We start from the raw sequence: 22,223 nt of genomic DNA on the forward strand, positions 1-22,223 counted from the left end.
GTGCATGTGCAGCACCTATATTTTTCTGTGTAAAAACGTTGATGATGACGACTACGATGTTTTTCGGCTCTCTTTCTCGTGATTCAATTCGTCTACGATTCGATTTGGTTTGGTCGGTTTGGTTTGTTCCAATGGCCCAATTTTCATTTCATTTCGAAACAAAATAAAGTTAATGGCAATTTCTGGCTTGCTTGCATCAGAGATTTCTTCTCGCTTTGTTGATGATGATGATGATGGTTCGGCGTCTGTGTGTATGATAAGTGTGGTAAATGTGCTTGCGTGCTTGCTTGCTTGCGTGTTTTTCGTTTTTGAAAAAAAACAACAATTTTTTTTTTCGTCATCAACATTCGGTGTTCCAATTGGCACCGAACAGAATCAACCAACCAACCAACCAACTTGGCCAAAAAACAAGTGCAAATCCCACTAAATGAATGAAACTTTTTCCATATACAACTACTGTGTGTTTGTGCAATCTCTGAATTCAATTTTTATTCTTCGGTTAGACGACGGCGACCACCACCACCACTGTTATCATCATTCTGTGAATCAAACAAACGAAAAATAACAAAACAAAAAAAAATTCACAATTCACATGTTCGGTGTCTGTGTTTGTTTCTGTAATGTGATGTGATGTGATGTGATGCAAGTCGGTGTTTTCAATTTATTTCTGTTTTTCATATTTTCCCGTTTGTTTTTTGTTTTTTGAAATCAATTTTTTTTTTGGTTCTATTTGGAACCTACCTGTGTTCTGTGTGAGTTACCTGATTTTTTTTTTTTTTGTTGCAACAACAGCATCATTATTATTTTTCTACCTGAACACACTACCTGTCTAGCCTAACTAATGAAGACTGAGATGCACACCTGCACCTTGAACAGTTTGCATCCAATCAATCAATTTTGATTTGATTTTGAAAATTTGAATGGTTTCTATCGATTGATTGATTGATTGATTGATTGATTGATAACCAGATGAACAACAACCACCTGAACCAAAATTTTTCTATATTTAATTATTATTATTCATCTTTGAATGTATGTATACCAATCAACCAATGTGATCAACATTTGAAATAATCCTGTAAGTTTGCTGGGGGGAGGTTAAACTTTTGCTCTGTGTTTTTTTTTTTGTTTTTTATCGCTGGATAATGATGATATCATTGGAAAAAATAAAAAACAACAACAAGAAGAATGTTCTTTCTGGGTAAGTTTCATTTGGAAAATGTTTGAATGTTTTATTCGCTCTCTCTATATATACATGTCGATATTATGTAATCATTATTTTATCATCATCATCATCAGGATGATCACTATATATATCGATATCGGATTTGGGATTTTGAAAATATATATTTACTTTATGTCAATGTTGTTTTTCCCAGTTGTTTTGTTGCTGTTTTAGTTTCACTGGGTGATAAATGAACAAAAAACAAAACAAGACAAGTAAAAGTTAGTCGATTGGTGAGTTTTCCGAATGGATTCCCTATAGAATACAAAGATTCTTTCTTTCCAAGTTTGTTATTCTGGCTATTCGATAGTGTCCATTTCGAGAGAGACAAAACAAAAACACATCATTTATTAACCTTTCTTTCTGGCATTTGTAAAAATAGCCAAATGATTCTTGCCACATATAGGTAGTAATGTGATATTCTTGATTCTTGATTCTTGATTTTTTCTGTCTTTTTTATTCGGTTTGTTTTTTTTTCGGGCAATTCTAATGATGATGATGATGATTGTAAGATTAATAAAACATGAACATTGTAGTTATTATTATTATTATTATTGGGATGGTGGTGTTTTTTTTTATCCACTGACTGACTATTAATAATTTTTCGTTTTTTGTTTATTTGGCTTCATCTTTATTTAGCCTAAACCACCATCAAAATTCTTGATAGGGAAATTCTTTTGGTAAAATTCTTTGCATTTTTCGTATGGGGGGAGCGCATGAATTTCCAAATCAAAAATTATCGAATCTGATTCAAGCAATGTTTGTGTTTATTTTGTCTGTTTAAAGCGCACAATCAAATCGAATGATTATGTTATGTTTTGTCATTTCATAATCGAAAAAAAATCTTATTTAGATTAATTTTGCTTGAAGCTAAACTAAGCTAACAAAAACAAAAAAAAGAAAATTATTAATTCTTTCATTCATTAATTCATGGATGATGATTTTTGATTGCTTTTAATTTTACCATCATCATCATCATCATTTGATTGCCTTTAGGGTTCTTCCCGAACAGAATTTGAAAAAAAATAGTCATTTTAGAAAAAAAAGGCCAGAAGTATCACTTGTACACTTTAAAAAACAGAAAAAATTTCCAATAAAAACTTTTCACTTTACTTTAGATTTGAGAAAATTCTTCGGAAAAAAAAATTCATTTCGTCTGGTCATCATCATCATCATCATCATTTGATAAGAACCATATGTTTTGGTTATCTGGAAAGGCTGTTTTTATTCACTTTAAGAAAATTCAAAAAGCCCTGATGTTTCCCTTTTTCAATTTAATCACATTACATTAACTGTCATCCGTGTGTGTGTGTGTGTTGAGAATATATCTTTCGAGTTGATGTTTGACATCGCTCATATCCTGGCACAGGAAGTCTTAAAAGGAAATCAAAAGCAGAAAAAAAACAAGAAAATTCCCGGAAATATTCTATGGAAAATGAAAAAATCACATTCAAAAATGATTTGATAATTTCATTATTACATTTACAAAAAAAAAAATTGACTTAATTGATTTTAATCCAATTGAATCGATCGATCGATCGATTGATCTGCGAAATCAAAAAAAACTTGTCGTTTTTTTTTGTTTTCGGACAACATTTTGATTTAATTTACCAAAGTTACACATTGTCTGTGTGTGTGTGTGTGTGAAGGGGATTCTTATAATGCCCATTTTTATTCACAAAAAAAAATCAAATTGTCAATTTGATTCTGTCAAAAAAAAGCCAAAAAAGAAAATGTTTCTTTGCATCATAATTATCGTTGATTGCATTGCATCATCATTATCACTATGTGTTTTACACTTGAAATATTTTTCATTCACATCACATAATCATCATTATCAGCCTTATGTCGCAATTCGCTTTTCGCAATTCTTTTTTGATTCCTTTTTGTTGTTGTTGTTGTTGTTGTTGTTTTATCAACAGTAACAACAACGACAACAACAATTGTTTGTTTGTTTGGCATTTAATTGTGTGTGTACAACATTAATCAGAATTTGTTGTTGTTGTTGTTGTTTTTCTATCTCTTTATTGAATTTTCTCGTTTATTATTATGATTTTTTTTTCTCTGTTGTAATCATAATTCTGCTTGCTTCTTTATTGTTTGGTTCACTGATTAATTTACATGGTCTACAATCATCATTTTAATTAATTTTATTTGTTTTTGGCAATCAATAGGCAAAGACAAAAGAAAAAGAAGAAGATTATTTTGCATTGAAATTGACTAGAGAACATTGATAAATTGCAATTGACAGAACCAAATGAAAAATTTTAAATGTTTTCAGAATTTTTTTTTAATATTGTTTTTGATTGAAATTTCACTCAGTTCAGTTAGGTTAGGTTGATGACTGCAGCTATGACCATGACTATAATGATTATTCATAGTTCAATTTGGTTAGGTTGACTGGCTACTAAAACTATGACATTTACTATAGTGTTTCTCTTCCATTTTGGCTAAAATATTGTTGTTGTTGTTGCAATATGTTAATCAAATTGATGATGATAACAACAAACCTATAAATAAAAACAAAAACTTTTCGATAGATCGATTTCAAACGAAAATAGCAAGAATTTTTTTTTTTTGCTTTCTCGGTTTCCATTGGATTCTGGATCTTGATAGCCGAAAAAAAAATATTCCAAAATGGATATTTGCATTTAAATTTATTTCTGATGTTTTTTTTCTTTTTTCTCTTGGAATTCTTTGGAATTTTCTTTTTTTCTCTTAAAACGATCATATTTATTCTGAAAATAGGAAAAAATTCAATATTCTTTACTTGGTGGTGGTTGCTTGTTTGTGTGTGTGTGTGTGACACATACTATGATGATAATGAATGAATGAATGAAGAAATTTTCTCGAAATTTTTTTTTTTTAATAAAATAAAATAATGAAAACTTTTTTTCTCTCTCTTTTTCACTCTCAATGGAATTCTTTTGTGCATGTGAAAAGAAATTATCATCATCATCATTCTTGTTTTATTGTTCAAAGAATGATTCTGGTTTTGCTGTTGTTGTTGTTGAATCATCATCATTATTAATTGAGCTGAATAGAATCGATTTTTTTTTCTTTCATTCTCTCTTTCTCTCTCACACACACACACACAGAATATTCTTCCATTGTCCTCAACCTTCCTACTGTAGAAAGCACACCTTATCATTCAAGTTAAAGATTCTTCTGACTTTTTTTTCCCTTTATTTAGCATCTTGTTGTTGTCATTGTTGAATGAAATTAAAGGAAAAAATTTCTAAAGATGATAAATTTGAAATTCCTTATCATTTTCTTTTCTTTTCATTTATTTTTCCATTATGTTTTTTTAATAAAAAAAAAATTTTCTTGAAATAAACGATAATGGTTGATGGACGACAAAAAGATGTCCAATACACACACACATAGAGAGAAAGTCATTGAATGAATGAAAATTCCCTGTTATTAATTTTTTCTTTTTTTGGTTCCCGCTTTTCTATTTTGGATAATCAAATTCAGGCCCCCAAAACAACAACCCATTGATTGTCTTCTTTCTTCATTCATTCAATGGAATCCAATTAAGAAAATAGTCGGCTGACTGACTGACTGACTGATTGAAACGAGGGAAAATGTTGAAAATTATTTTTAAACGAAAAGAAAAAACAATCCAATTTGTTTCCCATTACAGAAGAAAAACCACAAATTCTTTTTCCTTTCTTATTACTCACTTGGTTGTCATTCATGGTTAATTTTTTTTCGGTTTTTTTTTTTGAAATTTTCAAACGTTTTTTTCCCACACACGTACCCTCCTCCTTATATTTTTTGGAAAAAAAGTCAAAATTTTTTCTCTTTTCTCACCGCATCCTTCTCTCTTTTATTTACCCTTTTTTTTAGTTTCTCGAATAATTTTATTCAAATTTTCTTGTTTGATTGGCTGGTTGACAACCACAACAACAACAACAATGATGATGATGATGTCACAAATCATTTTGGTTTTTAACCCCTGGTTCAAATTGGGGGATTGTTTTTTTTTGCCAATTACTTTCATCATCACCACAACTACCAACAAACAATATGAATACTAATGATTGTTTGATGATTTTCTACATTTCTTTCTTTCTTCATTGCCTCGTTTATCATTTTATATGGAGAAGAAAAAGTTGAATGTTGTTCGTTTCATTTCATATTTCATATTTCTTTGAATAAAATTATAATTATAATGAGATTTTGAAAAGGCAATAACAGGATTGATTCAGGAGAAAAAATAACGAAGAGGAAAAAGAATTCAAAAGGAAATTCACTGTATTTTTTTTGTATAGCCCATCAAATAGAAAAAACGAAAAAGAATTTTTCCATTCTTCTTTTGTAAAATGAAATTTTTCTTTTTGTCCCTGCTTTTTGTTTGCAATTCAGCAATTCTTCAAATGTAGAATTTCGTTTCATTCTTTTGTTGCTGTTGTTGTCGTTGACAAATTCTGTTTTTTTAGTTTGAAGTGAAAACAGTGAAAAACACTTTACGTTTATTATTTGTCGTTATTATTATTTTTTTTTTAAATAATAATAATGATGGCTGTTGGTTGGTTCTTGCCATTTCGACAGGATTCATCCGGTACTCATCATGAAACAATTTTTTTTAACCCCGTGTGAATGATATCCGATTTTTTTTTCACCGATATCAGAATTCAGAATTATTACATAATCATAATGAACACCGGAATCGATCAAATTGACAAATTCACATGGTAAATGAATATATGAAGTAAAGAATGAGAAAAAAAAAATTTAATCACTGATCATTGAAAGTGAATGAGAGAATGAGAAAAACGTTTAGAGAAAAAAGAAAAGAAAATCGCTATAATAATAATAATGATGATTTGCGTCATCAGAATCAGAATTATCAAAAAAAGAATAAAATTCTGATTCTTTCTGTGCAATTGCCGAAAATTCTGTGCACACACATACACACACACAGAATCTCTTGATTCTGTACTTTTTTTTTGTTTGCTTCTAAACAAATAAAAATTTGATACCATAATTCCAAAAGTGACAATTTTCATCCAACAACAAAAAAAAACGAAAAATGAAATGAAAAGTGTCGAACAAAACAGACAAACAAACAAACAAAGGTCCCAAATGTATTCTTTTTCTTTTGTTATTGTTGTTGTTGTTGAATACAAATTTCATTTCATTTTTTTTTCACATTGAGTTTTCTCAAAAAGAAAACAAGAAAACCAAAATTTTGAAAAATCAAAATTCTTATCCGGTCAAGATTGTCATTCATTTGTTTGATTTCGATCAAGTGTTTTTTTTTTTTTGAATATTATCTTTCCTCCTCCTCCCCCACCCCAAGAAATGCCATCATCAATCATCATCATCATCATCATCATTATGGCAACATCAATCAAATCACATCCATCCATTCAATTTTGTTTGCTCAGTTTATTTTGGTTATCGATTTTTTTTTGTTTCATTTTGTTCACATAATAATAATAATAGTAACTTGATAATAATGATGACCACCACTACTATGATGAAAATATTCTCAATCGTCGTTATCACATTGTAACTCCAAAAAGTCATTAAATGTTGCTGTTGTGATGATAATAAACGGGAAAAAAATAGGAGAATTTCTCAATTTGGCTGGTTGCCTGGTTAGTTGTGTTGAACATTTGTGAATTCTGGCAATGATAATAAAAATTCTATCAATGATGATGACAAAATGAAAGGAAAAATATCAAGAATTTTGATAATTTAATTATGTATAATTGAAGATGATTGTAGCCCAAAAATAGGAGAGAAAACTTTCAGTTTGATTGATTGATTGATTGAACACAGAATTTTGTTCAAACAAACAAACGAAAAAAAGTTTCAAATTTCAAAATGTGTGTTTGTGTCAATTTGTGTGATAGGGGTTTCACACTAGCAGCAATGTGAATGAAATATTTCAAATGCAATATTTCAGTCCATAAGGCTGAAATGTAGTGAAATATTGCATTTGAAATATTTCATTCACATTGCTGCTAGTGTGAAACCCCTATGATTTTTTTCGCTGACACCGAACCAAACCAAAACGACATTGAATCTTGTTTTGCATAAGATTTTCTTCGTTTGAAACTTTTCTCTAACCTAACCTTGTTGGCAATAATTATGTTTTTTGTTTATTTTGTTATTCAAAATGCGTTCAAAAAAAAGTTTTGCTTGTTGTTTTTTTGTTGGTTACTTATAACTTTCATATTGAATTTGTGAATGACCCTTTTTTTGCTTATAAATATAACATATATCAGTATCCCGTGTATACCAAACACACATTATCCTATATATATAGGAAAGAAATATTCTTCTGGCAAAATTCTGGATTGTCGAAATTCGTTGAAATTCTCGATTCTCGATTCTGTTTTTCTCTCCCCTTGGTGGTCATGTAGGTTTTTTATTATTATTATTATCATTCATAGTCTCAGTGAAATGTAATTGCAACATTTTCTCTCACTCACTCTAAATATATAAAAATAGACACATACAAAAAAATAGGCTTTTTTTATTATTCTGGTTATTCTGGCTGGTTGTTGTTGTTGTTTTTTTCTCTGGTTCCCGGGCACCAACTGTGTGTTTATTTGCTGCGTATCTCTAAACTTTATTTTAGTTTTGGCGAAATAAATAAAAATGTTTATTTGAAATGAAATCATGCAAAAATGTTTTTCTATTTCCATTTCTTCAAGAAAGAAAGCAAAAGAAATCTGCAAATGTGATTCCTGTCGTGTTTTATGTCATGTCGTGTCGTGCACACGCACACATCACAGTAAATAGCATACGTAAAAAAAAGAAGCCGAAAATTAGTGTTCCAAATGGAGAACCGGCAACAATCAATGATGGGTTTGGTTCGATTTTTTTTCTTTGAATGTTGTTTTTCGTTTGGCCAAAAAATCAAATTTGATTTAGTTGAAGTGAAAACAGTAGCCAAAATGGCTACCACCAGAAAAAAAATTCAAACATTCGTGCGAGCCCAAAACATAATTCTTTCGATTCTTATGATTAAAATTCAATCATCGATCCATCATCATCATCATCATCATCGATGACATCATCAAATAATAATGAATTTCAAATTCATTGAGTGAAAAGAGGAAGAGTGGAGTGGTGAGGAAAAAAACTCTTTATCGATCCCATAATGATGATGATGATGGTGATAAAGTTTTTCATTTGCTCATGAAAATTAATTTTCGTTTTGGGAAAAATTTCCGGGAACTTTTTCCCTCATCTCATTACCTCATTTAAATATTGCCTCATTTAAATTTTGAAATAAATTTTTAAAAATTTTGATTGACAGTTAGTGATGATGATCGTTCGTTTGTTTGTTTGTTTGTGTGGTAAGAAAGAGAAATTAAAATTTTAAATTTTAAAAATTTTCCATAGAAAATGAAAAAAAAAATGTTAGCTTTACTGCATTGCATTTTCTCTGTTCTATGGGTTTTTCCAAAGAAATTTTCCCAGCAAGAAATTTTCCCCGAAAAAAGTCAACCTTTTGTGGGATTCCAAATTTCATTTCATTTTTGTAAATTTGATAATTTTTCAATTGAAAACATTTTCTGTTTATTCAAGCAAAATTTTTCTCTCTTTTTTTTCAATTTTGGCTATCCATTCGATTTTTCAATTCGATTTTTCCATTCATTGGTTGCCGAATGAACAAAAAAAAAATGTGATGAATTTGTAGACCGGGAACCAAGAGAAAAAAAAACAATAAATTTCTTTTTCTCTCTTCTTTCACCAATATGAATAAAACATTATTCCGCCAAACAAACAAACATCCACATTCGAATGTATTTTTCTGCTGAAAATTCTGGTTTTTTTCGTCAATCAACCGAAAAGAAAAGAATTTATTACCCGGTCGATGGCGGTCGGTCGTTCGGTAGATTTGTGTATGTTGTATACACAAGATTCGTTTTTTTAAAATCTTTATTGAGGATTTAAAATCAATTACGATGTCTGTCTGTGTGTGTGTGTGTGGGTTGTGAACTTTTCAACCAAAAAAATTTAAATTCAATTTCATCCAATTTTTTTAATTCTTTCTTGTTTCTCTTTTGTTTCTAATCCTTTTCATATATCGATATAAATAGATTTTTTAACCCTCAATGACGACAACTTTATTTTCTGGAAAAAAATATGTGATGAGATCATCATTATTAAATTAAATTCTCTGTTAACAGATTTCCTTATCGATAATTGCTTTATCTTTGGTTAAAACCAAACAAGCAAACATTCAATTTTTTTTCAAAAATGCTTGAACCATCATCATCCGAAGATGAAAATGAAACAACAACAACCATAACTATTGCTGATAATGATAATATCAATAATAATAATGATACATCAAGTGCTATATCATCATCAAGATTATCTGATGGTGGTGGTGTTAATGGCGGTGGTAGTGGAGGTGGTAGCGGTGGTGGTGGGCGTCATTCAACGCCCAATATTTATCTTAATCCTCATCAACAACAACAATTGTCCACAACAACAACAAATTATTGTAATAATAATAATCATTATCGAAGTATATCGCCTTGTATTGAACCAAATGCTCAACAACAACAACAAAAAACAAATTATCATTATCAACAACAACAACAACAACAAAATTCAAATCAACAACAACCATCATCAAATGATAAATTATTATTACCAATAAGAGCTTCATTAGCACAAATGCGTGCTACAAGTCCAAATCCACCTGAACGTTTAATAGAATCACCATCATCATCAAATCAAAATCAAAATAATAATGAGCTTGAACAATATGAAAATGATGATGAAAAAGCTGAACGTGAAGAAATGGAACGTAAAACAAAATTACAACTTTATGTTTTTGTTTTACGTTGTATAGCATATCCATTTAATGCAAAACAACCAGATTTAAATAAAAGAGAGCTGAAAATTACTATTCATCAATTGGAACAAATTATTAATCGTTTTCAATCATTTTTGAATGGTGAATTAAATATTCAAACAGATGATTCATTTACACATGCTATACAAAATTATTTTGATGCATTTTTACGTAGTAATCGTTTACATATGTTGGTTGTTAGTGGTGCTTGTTCAACACAAGATTTTCGTGAAGTATTTCGTCGAAATATTGAAAAACGTGTACGAAGTTTACCGGAATCCGAAGGAATTACCAAAGAATTAATCATAAGTCAATGGTTGACAAAATTTGATCAAATATTTCGTAGCATTATTGATTGTACAAATATTGATTCAGATTCATCAATGATTTCATCGTCAGGAAATACTGGATCAACAAATAAACTGAATTCAGCAAAAAATATTAATCTTACAGCTAAAGGAAGATTACTGAATCTAAGTTCCGAAATGATTCTAAGTAAAGAACAACTTTATGATATGTTTCAGAATATTTTGAAAATAAAAAAATTTGAACATCAATTATTATATAATGCATTACAAGTAAGTTTGTTTTCTGTTTCCCTTTCTTATTTATTCAAAATGAAACTTTCGTCCCCGTCAAATTCAGGTTTAAGTTTATTTTTTTTCGTTCATTTCAGTTGACAGGTAAACAACAACAAGCCTAATATAAATATATTTACTACCGGAAAAAAAACTTTTTTTACAAGAAACATTAAATGACATTTACAAACCAAAAAAAACCAAACAAAATTGATTCATTGAAAAATGAATCGAAAATCAATATTTTTTTCATTATGCATAGAAACATATAGAATATTCTTGTTTTGTTTTTTCCATCTGGTAAACAACGAATAACTTTGTTCCTTATTGTTGTTGGTACAAGTATCTCTCTCTCTTGGTGTGGAATTTAATTTATGTTTATGTTTTTTTTTGTTTTTTTGGTCGCCAAACACATACATAAATTAGGTTGTTGTTTTTACACAAACAATATTTTCGCCCACAATTTACACATTAACACCACCAACTCGATACTCGATATCAACCTTAATATATATTTTTTTCCCATTGTTGCTGTTATTGTTTGTTAATTCATAGTTACAGAATAATAATAATAATAATAATAATTAGTATTAGTATTTTGGTTACCAAACAACCAAAACATATATTGAAACATATTGTTACTAACTAATCAGCAAAATAAGGGTGATACAAAAAATTGTCGATTAACAACAAATGTTTCAAGAAAAATTTTTATCTACATTTGGGATCAAATACGAAAAAAGAAAAATATCACTATGGTCACCAATAGAGAATTTTCCTCAGAATTTTTTTTTCATTTCCCCTTCCAAGAATTTTTCCAAGAATTTTTTTTTTCAATTTCCCCCTTTTCATCATTATTATTCCTATTTCCAACTCATTCGTGGTTTTATTTTTAAATTTTTTTTTTTGTTTCTATTTTCATCCATCCATCCCATTTAGCTTGATTCAGCCGATGAACAAACAGCAGCAATTCGTCGTGAATTAGATGGCCGTATACAAAAATGTGCAGAAATGGAAAAAGTAAGTTTGTTTTGTTATGACAACAAACAAACAATAATGATTTGGTTGTCAATTTTTCTATTTTGTTAAAAAAAATAACATTATAATTTATGATCTATGTGGGTAGATTGTTGTTTGTAAAGTTTAGTTTTTTTCCCCCACCTATTTCCACCCAAAACGACAAACAAACAAAAAAAAAAATCTTAGCAACTAAAAATAGCCAAAAAAAAGATTAATCAATTTTATCGAAAGTTTATAAATACAAGCTTTTTTATTATTAACAATCATCATCATGTCTACATAGATTTTACAAGCGTCTTAGGTGTTTGTGTGAAATGAATGCAAGAAAATCGCATTATACAAATTGAGAAAGAAAAAATTGGATAAGGTTTCTTTTATTTCGAAGAATTATCCACGAATGAAACGAAACGAGAAAAAAGGGTGAGAAATTCCAGAAAAATTTCCAATCCAAAAAAAGAAATTTCCATGGAATTTTTCTTTTTGTTCACTCTCTTGGATATTCTGGTTCGTTTGAATCAAACAGGGAAGAATTTCCATTGAAAAAAAATGTTGAACAAATTTTTTTGCTTTTGTTCTTTTGTTTTGGAAAGAAAAAAAATTTCATCTTCATAATTTTTTTTTGTTTTGAAAAACAAATTGAAGTATGCAGTGCTCTGCTGTTCATTCAATTTCTATAGTTTTTGTTTTTTTTTACTTGGAAAAATTCTTGATGATGATGATGATTATTCTGAATGAATGAATAAATGGTATGCAAGAATTTCTGTTTCTATTCCAGAATTTTGTTTTTGGTTTTTGTTTTGATTGTAAATAAAATTCTTCATCATTTTTTTCCTTGAATAGAATCGAAAATTATTGCCAAAATTTGTCCTAAAAGAAATGGAAAGTCTTTATACGGATGAAGTACATTCATCAATCAATCAATTAATGGCCAATCTGGAAAGTTTACCAATATCAAAAAGTAGTACAGATAGCCGTTATGGTTTACAAAAATTAAAACGTTATAATAATAAGTAAGTATAATGGCTATATCTGATTCTGATTATAATAATAATAAAAACATAATTTATACGTTGTTGAAATAAAGATAATTTTTCATCATTAAAGGTTTATTTGTGCGTGTACACTTGTAATTAACAGGTTTTCGTTTTCTTTCAATCATTTATCGTCAGAAATATTTATTACCGTAATTTCATAGTTCTAATAAGCTATATAAGCAGCATTAGGTTAGGTTGATGACTTGATTGACTCTTAGTTCAGTTTAGTAAAAGGTTAAAAATTTTCTACCAATAAAAACAAATTAATCATATCTTTGTATAAGCCGCACTTTTTCAAACAAGGAATATTGGCGCGAAATTACAGTAAAATTAGATGAACAAAGCGAAAAAATCTCAAAACAGTTGTTTGATCAGGGTGAAAAAAAATATGATCGATATCGATTCTATCGATTATTATTTTGTTTTTTTTCATTTCCAGGTCAAATATTCTGAAGATTTTTGTTTGTTTCTTTTATTATGAAAATGCATTCTGATTTTTCTCTTTTTCTTCTTTCTCTTCCTTCCTTCTAACATCATTTTTTCATCTCCCCAAAAATTCTTCATCCAAATCTTTCAATTCATCCGAACATTTGCTTGCTTTTTTCTCTCTCTAATTAATTAAAAAAATTTTTCAATTGAAACAAAACAAAATTCTTGCTCGTTCTCGCCCTTGATTTAAATAAAAAAAATAAATTCAATGAAAATTCCAACCAAAAACGTCCAAACAATATGTTTTCAACATGAAAATTTTTTTCAAACAAAAAAAAATCCAAAATTTTAAAATTTTAAAAAAAGTCGCCGCCGGTCATCCGTTCTAAGGCATGTACTTCTTCTTTTTATTTGTTCCAAAAAAAATTCATTTTTCACCCAAAATTTCACTAAATTGTCATGTGATTTGGTTGTCCACAACCAAAAAAAAAAAAAAAAAAATCCATTTTGCTTGCTTGATTCCTTTTTTTTTCACTTTTTTTATTCGTTGCTTGTGCTTGGAATTTTTTATTAATTTTTTCTTTCTTTGCATCTTTTAGCATGCCAATCAATTGTTGTCACTAAATTCTGTTTAGGTTTTTGTTGATTTTTCTGTGGTTTTTTTTCTTTCTTTTTTTTTTGTTTTTTAAATTCTTAAATTAAAATTCTTGTAGAATTTTTTTTCATTTCAAATCAATAATGCGTGAGTGTTGCGTACTATAGTGATTCTTTATTCTCACATCTACCTACCTACTTACACAGAATAACGCACACACACACACTATAAATAAGATTTGCAGAAAGAATATATTCATTCTTTCAATGTTTAGAATTTTTATTCGGTTTTTTTTCCTTGGTTCTTTCTTCACTGTAAATTCTTAGATTCTGTTCCTTTGATTGTTCAAAAAGCATTTTGTATTTTTCGTTTTATGTGTTTCATTTTTTCGTTGCCGTAGTCAGTTGTTTGTGTCATTCGTAGTCAAGTTTAGTTAGTTAGTAGTTACTAGTTTTTCAATCGTAGTAATTTTTACACACGTAAAAAATATTAAATTAACGAAATAAAATGATGATTAATTTTTCAAATTCTGTTTTTTCTCTTTTTTCTTTGTTTTTTTTCTGAAAAAATTGAATTTTTTTAATAAAAATTTTTTTATTGAAATTTTATTGGTCGAAAATACGGTCAACATTATTATTTAGAAGTCAAGCATCATTGGCTAAAGAAGGTTTAGTCGAATTAGATGCTGAAGTATCAACATTATCTAAAACTGATGTTATGCTTTCATTTACTATTGAAGGTAAATTGATGTTATTTTTAATTAATAAATTTTTTTGGTTAACTGCTACTAATACTATTTTTTTATTAATTTAAAATTTAAAAAAAATAATTTAGTTGTTGTTATGGAAGTACGTGGCCTAAAATCATTACCGTCCAATCGTATTGTTTATTGTACAATGGAAGTTGAAGGTAGTGGTGAAAAATTACAAACTGGTCATGTTGAAGCATCAAAACCATTGTAAGTTTGACAATTATGATGACATTTATCTCTAATGGAAAGGATTTTCCGGACAATTTTCTTTTCAAAATAATTTAATTACATTGTCAAGTTGATGTGATTATCATTTAATTTCTTGTCATTTTTTTTCTCACTGTTTTCACACTTTTCATTGTCATCATTGTCATCAAGATGGGCAACACAAGGAGATTTTCAAACATCATATCCATTACCAGCAATTAAAATAAAATTATATGCTGAAAGTCCAGGAATTTTAAGTTTAGATGATAAAGAATTGGGTAAAGTTATTATCCGGCCAACACCATTATCACCAAAAACACCCGAATGGTATAAAATGATTGTACCAAAAAATGCAGCCGATCAAGATTTATCAATAAAAATTATATTACGTATGGATAAACCACAAAATATGAAACATTGTGGTTTATTAATGGCACAAGGAAAACAATTATGGAAAAAATGGAAAAAACGTTATTTCATTCTGGTACAAGTATCACAATATACATTTGCAATGTGTAGTTATAGGGAAAAAAAATCCGAACCAACTGAAATGTTACAATTGGATGGTTATTCAGTTGATTATATTGAACCAATACAAGGTATTTTTATGATGTTTTTTTTTATGTTTTGTCAAGTAAATCACATCATCATCATTTTAACATTACCATCATTTTGGAACATCCAAAACCATTAAAATTTTGGTGATTTTCCGAATGGAAAATGGCTTTTTTCCCATTTCTCTCACCACACACACACACACACATTTGTCCATTATCATCATCATTCGCCCATTGACAATGATAATGGATATTAGACAATAACAACCACCAGAGAAAATGTGATGACGACAGAGAAAAAGATTTGTTTTTTAGAAGAAAAAAATATTTGAATTTTGTTTTTTCGTTTTGAAATTCAAACAAACGAAATTCAAGCTTTTTTCCCAAAAAGCAGCAGCTATTCTTGAATGAATGAATGATGGATGAGGGAAAATCACAAAACAAAACAAAATTGATGAAACTTTTTCGAGTGAAAAACCAGAAAAAAAATCGGTTTTCATTTCATCATTTTGAAAATTCCCTGATCGACAAAAAACCAATCATATAAAATTGATGAATGAATTGAATCAATCTGGTTAAACGTTTTTGCTGCGAAAATTCGTGTTCAATTTTTTCTTCTATTTTTCAAATTGAACAAATATTTGATTTTGAATCATTTTTGGCTGGGAAGGAAATTTTCCCAGAAATTTCCCAATTTTTTAACCCCTATCTCTCTCATTCCGGTTTATTGTGTGTTTTTGGGTGATTTGAAACAAAATTACCAAATAATAAAATGAGTAAACAACAGAAATTACTTTTTTTTTGAAACTTTCTATAAAAACTTATAAGGCTTTTTTCTTCTGTTGTATCTATAGAGATGTTGTTTCTACAAAATGTGTAACTTTGTAATTACATTTCAAAAATGAAAAAATTTTTTAACAGGGTCTATATTTCAATTATGTTTTTTGTTTCTTCTTTTCATTATTCTTTGAAACTATGGCAACAAAAGACATTCATTTAGTCATTTAGTTTGTTTGTTTTGCTTACTTTCAAAACAAAATAGTGATGTTAATAAAAATGAATTAAATTAAATGTGACAGATGTGTGTGAGTGTGTGTCAGGTAATATCAGTTTCAGTTTTCTTAAAGAACAAAGTTTCCAAACGAAAAACAAAACAAAAAATGCTATTTTGTTTCATGTTTTTGATGATGATGATCATTGCTTTTTTCTCTTGACAAAACATATCATTTTCAAGTTTTGTTTTTTAAAACAAAAAAAAATTCTTGTTTTTTTTCGTTTTTGTTTTGTTTTGAAATAAAAAAAAAATAGAGCTTCCTGAAGGAAAATATTTTTTCAATGCTGTCAAAGAAGGTGATAGTGTTGTATTTGCATGTGATGATGAAAATGAATGTGCATTATGGGTAATGGCAATGTATCGTGCAACTGGTCAAGCACATAAACCAACACCATTAATACAAACAACCGTTCATTGTAAAAATTCAGCAATTTCTAGGATTCAAGGAGGTAAACAAACATTTATTCCTCATTTATTCATGCATACATTTCGCATGAATAAATTTTGAATGATGATTTTGTTTTGTTTTTTGTTTTTTCGCACATTATATAAAGATGCTGATCGTGCTCGTAAACATGGAATGGATGAATTCATACAGGCAGATCCATGTAAATTTAATCATCATCAATTGTTTAGCCTATTACAACGTGAAACATTAATATATCGTTTAAATGATCAATATTGTTCGATGGGTTGGTTTTCACCTGGTCAGGTATTCGTTTTGGATGAATATGGTGCACGTTATGGTGTACGTAGTTGTTTTCGTCATCTTTCATATATGCAAGATCTATTAGATTTTGCTGAAAAAGGAATATTAATTGATCCAACATTGATACATTTTAGTTTTTCATTTTGTTCATCACATGTTCATGGTAATATGTAAGTGAATGATGAATATTCGGATATTCGAATGACGGTTGACAAGTGAAACTTGTTTTATTGAAAACTAACAATCATTTTCTCTGTCTCTCTTTATGTTTGTGTTGTGTAGAAGCGCACCACCAATGGGACAAGTTGCCTATGATATAAGGTATTTTTTGTTTGAAAAAAAACTTTCATTTTTTTCCCACACATTTTTCATATTCATTTTTTTTCCCTAATGCATCATTATCATTCGAAAAACGAAAAAAATGAAAATGAAAATAGACCCGGAGGCATATTTACGGTAACAATCGAAGAAAAAGATATGTATATGATTATAAAAGATAGATTGAAAAATTTATTGGAATATCAGATAACAAATTTTCGGTAAGTATTAAGCATCCAGAATATTTTTGCATAACTTTTCTGTTTTTTTTGTTCATTCATTTTTTTCAACCAAAAAAAAGCTATTGTTTTCCATTCGGTCGACCAGAAGGATCATTAAAATCAACATTATCATTATTAGAACGTGTTTTAATGAAAGATAATTTAACACCAGCACCACAAGAAGAAGTACGTGGTATTATTAAAAAGTGCCTTGAAAGTGCTGCTTATGTAAATTATAGTAAAATATCAAGATCAGCTTGTATTGAAGGTATGTGTTTGTTTGATTGACTATACTAACTAACGTAACAAACGAAACAAACAAATTGAGTTTCCAATCCCAAAACAAGGATTAAATAAAAGTAATTTAATTTATAACTTTTTCTCTTCTCCTTTTTTCTCTTTGTCTACTTGCAAAAAATCTCATTACAATGTTTTTCACTTCTCTGCATTCTGCCTTCTGGAATCGCTTCTTCATTGTTTTATTGTTGTTTTTGTTTTTCTCTATTCAATGGAATCGTTTTTATCCACCATTTAATTTGATTCAAAACAATCATTATAATAATAATAAACAACAACAATGACGACGACGACGATAAATACGGCTTTCGTGAAACTTTTTTTTTATTCACATTTTTCCCTATCTCTCTCTCTCTCTCGTCATCATCGTATGGTTTTATTGTTTCGTTTCGTTTTTATTCAATTTTTTTCTATATAAAACTCCTGGAATAAACCTCCCCCTCTGGAATAAACCTCCCCCTTGGAATATATCTACAATATCACCAGAAATAGCACAAGATCCTGAATTAGATTGTTCAACTAAATTACAACGGCTTACACATTTAGCCGAAATGTGTGTTGATCTTATACAAGAAAATAATGAACATTATGCCGAGGTAAGTTTTTTACTTTTTTTTTCATCCACCCCCACCACCACCACTGGATGATGATGATTATTATGATGATTATTATCACGGATATTGTAGTTGAGAATATTTCCATAAATTAAATTTTCCGGGAACTTTTCTCATTTTTTCTCTTTTTTCACCAAAAAATCAAAATGTTCAACAAAAAAAAAAAAAAAAAAATTGAATCAGAATAAAATTCTGATGATTATTATCATTTCATTCAATCAGTTTCCCTTTAATGTGTTTCGATATTTATTTTTCTGTTTGTTCATGGATTCGACAACATAGAAACGAAAAAGCAAAAGAAAAAGCAAAAAAATTCATTTCCTTTTGCTCTTGATTAAACAAAGCATAGGAAAAAAACAATATTTTATTCTGTGTGTTTTGTACAGAATTTCATTCGTTTGTTATGTTCCTTTTTTTTGGCTAAATACTCCAAATCAAATGAACATTTGTACGCCCAGCCATTCATTCATTTTCTTATCGACAATATTTGAAAAGACAAACAACCGAACAACAGCAGAACAAACATTGAAGCATCTTGAAAATACAAATAAACATAGAGAAAAAAAATCAGATAGAGAGTGAGAGAACAACGAAAATCAATAAATAAACTGTTTAACTCTTTGATTACCGAATGCAATGAACAAACATCCGACCTTTTTTTCCATTTCTTTTCTCTTCTTCTTTCACGAATTCCGACATATTCAAAATTCATTAAAACAAGCTGCAGCATCCCTTTTTGTTTTCTTCTTTCAAATTTGACTTTTTCCACCAAAGAAAAAAATCCAATAATTTTTTTCTGTTTTCTAACTTTTATTTCATTTATCTCTCATTGATATTAACACTTTCACAACCAACCAAAAACTCAAATGATGACATTTTTTGTTTCCCATTAGGTTTCCGTTGTAAGTTGTTTTTTTCACGCTAATTTTTCTTTTTTGCATAAGTTTATCAAAATGGAAGGGGAAAAAATGAAAATGAAATGAAAATTTTTAAAAAATGCTTTATTGGTTTATCAATGCAAACATCATAAAATCTAATTGACTGACTGAATGTTTTTTTCTTTGTTTTTCCTTTATTCTTTTAATGATAATTAAACAAACACAAACAAGGCATTTGCCTGGTTTTCCGAATTACTTGTCGAACATTGTGAAACATTTTGGACATTATTTGCTGTTGATATGGATACAATATTATCATTACAACCACCGGATACATGGGAAAGTTTTCCATTATTTCAGGTTTTAAATAATTATCTTCGTTTAGATGGTAAACAATGAATTTAATTTCTATATAGAAAAACCAAATAAATGTAAAAACAACTTTTTTTTCTTTGTTTTACAAATATATTAGAAAATTTATGTGGTGGTCGTTTTCATAATCATTTAAGAGATACATTTGCACCACAAGTAATACGTTATGTTGATCTTATGGAAAATACAATCGGCCAAGCATTATTGAAAGGTTATGAAAAAGAAAAATGGGATCTTAAAGGGTATGTACTGTTTGTTCGTGTGTGTGTGTGTGTGTGTAATGAATATTTTTATTTGTTTTTTGACTTTTTTCCAATTAAACCTCCTTTATCGTTTTATTACAATATCAACAACATATGGTTGCAAACAAACGAAACGTTGTTTTTATATGATTTTTTTTTTCGCTTGCTTGTTTGACATTTTGATCGGTTGATGGTTGGTTTATCGTTATAAAACATTATTATTATAGACCATCTGGTTGGGCAACATCCGTAGAATTATTTTGGAAATTAAATCAATTACAAAATTTTATACATGATCTTTATTGGCCTGATGATGTATTTGCAACACATTTAGAACAACGTTTAAAATTAATGGCTTGTGATATGATTGAAACATCAATAAATCAAACAATGTTTGCATTTCAACAATGGGAACGAAAAGGAACAACACGTTGGACAACAAGTACTGATTATATAATACCAACTGAAATGTGTACAATGATTAATGTTGTTCTAGAATCAAGAAATCAATCATTAAAATTATGTACATTTAATGGTCATGATACGGTAAATATTTAGTTGATTGATTAACTTAATTAATTCAATCGCCTAATTAATATTCATTTTTGCTTGATTTTTTTTTCAAACATTTCAAGAATCAATATCATGCAAAAATTGATCACCTAGTGGATAATACATTGAATATGATGCAAAGTTGTATGATAAACAAGGTAAAAATTTTCACCAAGTTTTTTTTTCTTGAAAATAAAAATCTTTCCTTTTTTCACTGGTTTTAGTTGAATGGAATCCTTGAAAATTGTATCAATAAATTATCACGTTATGATGAAGGAAGTATTCTGGCACCGATACTTTCATTGACGGTAATTTTTTTCTAAATTTTTTGCTTCTGGGTTATTTTTTTTTTGATTGGATTTTTTTTCACACACAACCAATACAGTACAATAAAGGTGTATCAAGCACCGGTAAAGATGTTGGAAAATCCTATATAAATTTTATTCGAAATTCAGCCGAACAATTACGACAAAAAGTTTGTGATGAATTATGGGTACTTAGCTTTTTTGAGGTAACACAAAAATGGCCAAAAACAAATTTCCGGACAGGAAAAATTCCTAATCATTATTATTTTTCCTTTCATTGAATCAAATCAATCAGGCATGGTATGCAGCACAAATAGAATTGATCAATAATTGGCTATTGGAACGTATCGATAGTAGTTTACATATATTTCAATTATGTGCCATTTCATATATTGTTCGGGTATGTTTTCGGTTTTCGTTTTTTTTCCATTCTAATGTTTTTTTTTACCCGAATCCAAAAATCCCGATAAATACAGAAAATGTACAATGATTTTGAACTACAAGGTATTGCAGAGGAAAAATTAAATATAGTTACATATAAAACAGTTATGCAACGTATACTAATGGAAGAAGCAACAGCATCCGTATCGGCAAATGATCTTCATCGTGAAAGTGAAGATACTGAGTAAGTGTTGTTTTTTTTTGGCGGGAAAATTTTTAACACTTTTTTTTCCACGTAAAAATCCAAGTGAAAGTCATACAACAACAAACGGTGGTAGTGGTGGTGAACAAATAACCGGTGGAAATCGTTCAAGAAAAACATCAACATCAATTTTAAGCGGATCATCAACATCATCATTATCAAATCCAGAAAACTATGTTAGCCGTTTACAGAATGCAACAACAAATGTTATGGGTAGAATATCCGGTGGCCTAGGACGTGGTGTTAGTGGTTTTGGTGGTATGGCCGGTGGTATTGCCAATAAATTCTTAAATAATCTTTAGTTTCTGCAAAACAAAAAACAAATATTCATTTGCATAAATTATTTTTTATCATCAAGTGCACCTTATAATTACCATTATTATCATTATCGGCACGAAAACCAAAAACAAACAAAAAACACAAAAAATGCTTATTACACAAAACGAACGGATCTTATTCTTATCTTGTTTTTCACACTTACATGCAAAAAACATTATTTTCGACTTTTCATCGCAATTTTTCATTTCATATTTTTAAAATTCTCTAAACAAAACAAAAAAAGAAAACAAAATTCATCAAAAAATTTTATCGATTGTTATTGAAACTGAGAAAGATTTTTGCTTGCTTACTTACTCGATTTTTTTTTGTAATTTTCATCATCATCATTATTTTACTTTGGGAAAATCATCTATTCAATTGTTGGATTTTGAAAATAAATTTTGAAAAACAAAACAAAAAAAAACAAAAATGAAAAAATTTTTGATGAAAATTTTTCGTTTCTATTCG

The 22,223-nt window shown here is 28.7% G+C and overlaps 1 protein-coding gene and 1 long non-coding RNA gene across 4 annotated transcripts; one reads left to right on the forward strand and one right to left on the reverse strand.

The window, feature by feature from the left end:
* Positions 1-15: 15 nt before the first annotated feature.
* On the forward strand, positions 16-21,794 carry Cadps (calcium-dependent secretion activator 1). Of its 3 annotated transcripts, XM_075822867.1 has the most exons (23): positions 17-1,201; positions 9,295-10,639; positions 11,579-11,659; positions 12,500-12,669; positions 13,489-13,512; positions 14,359-14,456; positions 14,552-14,675; positions 14,847-15,274; positions 16,541-16,735; positions 16,841-17,165; positions 17,278-17,316; positions 17,433-17,534; positions 17,615-17,802; positions 18,318-18,427; positions 19,555-19,711; positions 19,796-19,937; positions 20,165-20,483; positions 20,573-20,647; positions 20,714-20,797; positions 20,875-21,000; positions 21,090-21,194; positions 21,271-21,419; positions 21,484-21,794. In XM_075822867.1, exons 2-23 carry the CDS (start codon positions 9,455-9,457, stop codon positions 21,737-21,739), a joined length of 4,482 nt encoding a protein of 1,493 aa, XP_075678982.1. In that variant the 5' UTR covers positions 17-1,201; positions 9,295-9,454; the 3' UTR covers positions 21,740-21,794. The 3 variants fall into 3 exon arrangements, with proteins under 3 accessions (XP_075678981.1, XP_075678982.1, XP_075678983.1); XM_075822866.1 differs by lacking the exon at positions 13,489-13,512 and having other exon boundaries at positions 16-1,201; positions 14,329-14,456; XM_075822868.1 differs by lacking the exon at positions 13,489-13,512.
* Positions 19,704-22,212, reverse strand: LOC142645762 (uncharacterized). The gene is made up of 3 exons (XR_012846818.1): positions 22,071-22,212; positions 21,812-21,980; positions 19,704-21,742 (listed from the first exon to the last, which is right to left on the reverse strand). It is a non-coding gene; the product is annotated as an uncharacterized LOC142645762 (long non-coding RNA).
* Between the last annotated feature and the right edge of the window lie 11 nt (positions 22,213-22,223).

Source organism: Dermatophagoides pteronyssinus, unplaced genomic scaffold (assembly GCF_027571235.1).
Source record: "Dermatophagoides pteronyssinus isolate colony J.1.1.1.1 unplaced genomic scaffold, Derpt_VIB-CSIC_2022.12 sq0021, whole genome shotgun sequence".
Classification (NCBI taxonomy): Eukaryota; Metazoa; Arthropoda; class Arachnida; order Sarcoptiformes; family Pyroglyphidae; genus Dermatophagoides; species Dermatophagoides pteronyssinus.